At 36.2% G+C, this 2,324-nt stretch overlaps 1 protein-coding gene across 1 annotated transcript in view; it reads right to left on the bottom strand.

Annotated features, from left to right (window-relative positions):
- Positions 1-2,324, bottom strand: part of sar1aa (secretion associated, Ras related GTPase 1Aa) — a 5,588-nt gene that overhangs the window by 2,710 nt on the left and 554 nt on the right. The window contains exon 2 of the mRNA XM_016448679.1: positions 697-766. Coding sequence (XP_016304165.1) covers positions 697-754 — 58 coding nt within the window. The 5' untranslated portion in view covers positions 755-766. The remainder of the gene's footprint in view (positions 1-696; positions 767-2,324) is intronic.

Genomic DNA, 2,324 nt, shown 5'->3' with positions numbered 1-2,324 from the left:
CTCTATCAGAAAATCCTGAAGGAGAATGTCCGGCCATCAGTTTGTGACCTCATGTTCAAGCGCACTTGGGTTATGCAGCAGGACAATGATCCCAAACACACCAGCAAGTCCACCTCTGCATGGCTCAAGAAAAGCAAAATTAAGGTTTTGGAGTGGCCAAGTCTAAGTCCGGACTTAAATCTGATTGAGAATCTGTGGCATGACCTTAAACAGTCCATTCATGCTCGAAAACCCTCCAATGTGGCTGAATTAAAACAATTCTGCAAAGAAGAGTGGGCCAAAATTCCTCCACAGTGATGTGAAAGACTCATTGCCAGTTATCACAAACGCTTGATTGCAGTTGTTGCTGCAAAGCGTGGCACAACCAGTTATTAGATTTAGGGGGCAATTACTTTTTCACGTAGTGACAGGCAGGTTTGGACAGCTTTTTTCCCTTAATAAATGAAATCATTATTTCAAAACAGCATTTTGTATTTACTCGGGTTATCTTTGTGTAATATTAAAATTGGTTTGATCTGAATAATTCAAGTGTGACAAATATGTAAAAAAAAAAAAAAAACAGGAAGGGGCAAAAACCTTTTCACGGTCGTCATATCTACTTGTTCTTTTTTCTGACTATTTTCCATGTTAGAATAATATTAGAGTGATTAAATCTCATAAATCAGTCAAATGTATGTGAACTTCATCTGAACTCACCTAAAAACTGCAGCACTCCACTGAAGCCTCTGTAGATCCAGTCAAATATAAATGACATTGCAGATGTTTCCTAACAAAAACACAGAAAAGATTACTAATATTTTAAACATAAGAAAAAAAAATTAACCAGGCTGGTTACTGAAAGGCTGTAGGTTTGAAACTTCTCAAAAGAGAAACACCAGTGTACTAATATTCATCTACTGTAAATATATGCAGAACAAACAGGCAGATACACCACTAACAAACATGGCATGTTTTTAGACATGTAACTAGGTAATACTATAAACATTTTTTTATTACATGGTAATACTTTGGTATTTTCTGTTACTTTTTGTACTGTTTTTGACATTTAAGCCAATATATTGGCTATTGCTACAAATATACCCCAGCGACTGCTTTTGTGCTCCAGGATCACATATTAGTATGTTACAGTTAAATATAATTAAACCCGTTTTTGTGTGTGTGAGTCATGAAAATAATATCACACAATGCTGAAAAAAATGAGGGCACTATATCGTAATATTAGTATGTTTTTCCTATCAAATGTACATGTAAATATTATGGTAAAAATTCAGTACCATGGCATATTGAGTTACAATAACATCTGTACTGTACAGTGCATCTGGAAAGTATTCACAGCGCTTCACTTTTTCCACATTTTGTTATGTTACAGCCTTATTCCAAAATGGATTAAATTGATAATTTTCCTCAAAATTCTATTAACCTTTTTTTATTTATAGGTTCATCATTGTGAAGCGCTCCTGTTCAAGACCGAGACGTCAGAAAGCGCATCCTCGGTTTTCCTATTTATTTTACAAAAGCACAATGTTTTGTTGATATTGTATTAAAAGTAGACCCTTTACAGTTCCGAATGTTGTATTATTACTCTTACCTTTATGAGCAAAAATGACTGTGTATTTTAAGTTGTTTCCACTTTTAGAAAAAAATGCAAGTGATCGCGCTGGCGTCTGATGATTTGAGAAGGCTAAATTGATCAAACATAGGCTATGATCAGCTCACTGTCTGCTGCTGGCCGCTTGGTCGTTACTTAAAAAAACAACAACAACAACAACTTACATTTAACCAACAAACAAATGCTCCAAACATTTTTCTAAATTAACATAATAAAAAAAACGAAACGAAATATAATCACTTTTCCATTACATACAAAACGGAACTATTTTAATAGCTGAAACAGTAGTATAAGCTGTTTTGGGAGAAGTGGGAAAAAAGACGGGCATCTGACGACGTACGCATTAACGGCGCATATTCTCTCAGAGACGACGAGGACGAATCTACTAATTAATATGTGGTATATAACTGTTTTAATTTATTTCCTTAAAGGTAGGGTATGTAATTTTTCAAAAACACTTTAGAAAACTGATTCGGGCCGAATAGCAAAACAAACTTGTAGCCAATCAGCAATAAGGGGCGTGTCTACTCATGATGTGGAGGAGAGAGCGCTCAGTGCACAGGACGGACATTAGCCGAGCCGAGCGACAGAAAGATAGAGATGGCGGATAAAAAACAAAAGAGGAAAACGTCTGCGGAAGGATAAGGCAAGAAGTAGGACCCGTGTAAATATCGGATCAGCTTTCCAGCGCTGGAGAGAACTCAAGGAGCGGAGG

The sequence above is a fragment of the Sinocyclocheilus anshuiensis genome, unplaced genomic scaffold, assembly GCF_001515605.1.
Source record: "Sinocyclocheilus anshuiensis isolate Anshui unplaced genomic scaffold, SAMN03320099.WGS_v1.1 scaffold75, whole genome shotgun sequence".
Lineage (NCBI taxonomy): Eukaryota > Metazoa > Chordata > Actinopteri > Cypriniformes > Cyprinidae > Sinocyclocheilus > Sinocyclocheilus anshuiensis.
The sequence above is the reverse complement of the archived record's forward strand: the minus strand, read 5'-3'. Positions and strand labels throughout refer to the sequence as shown.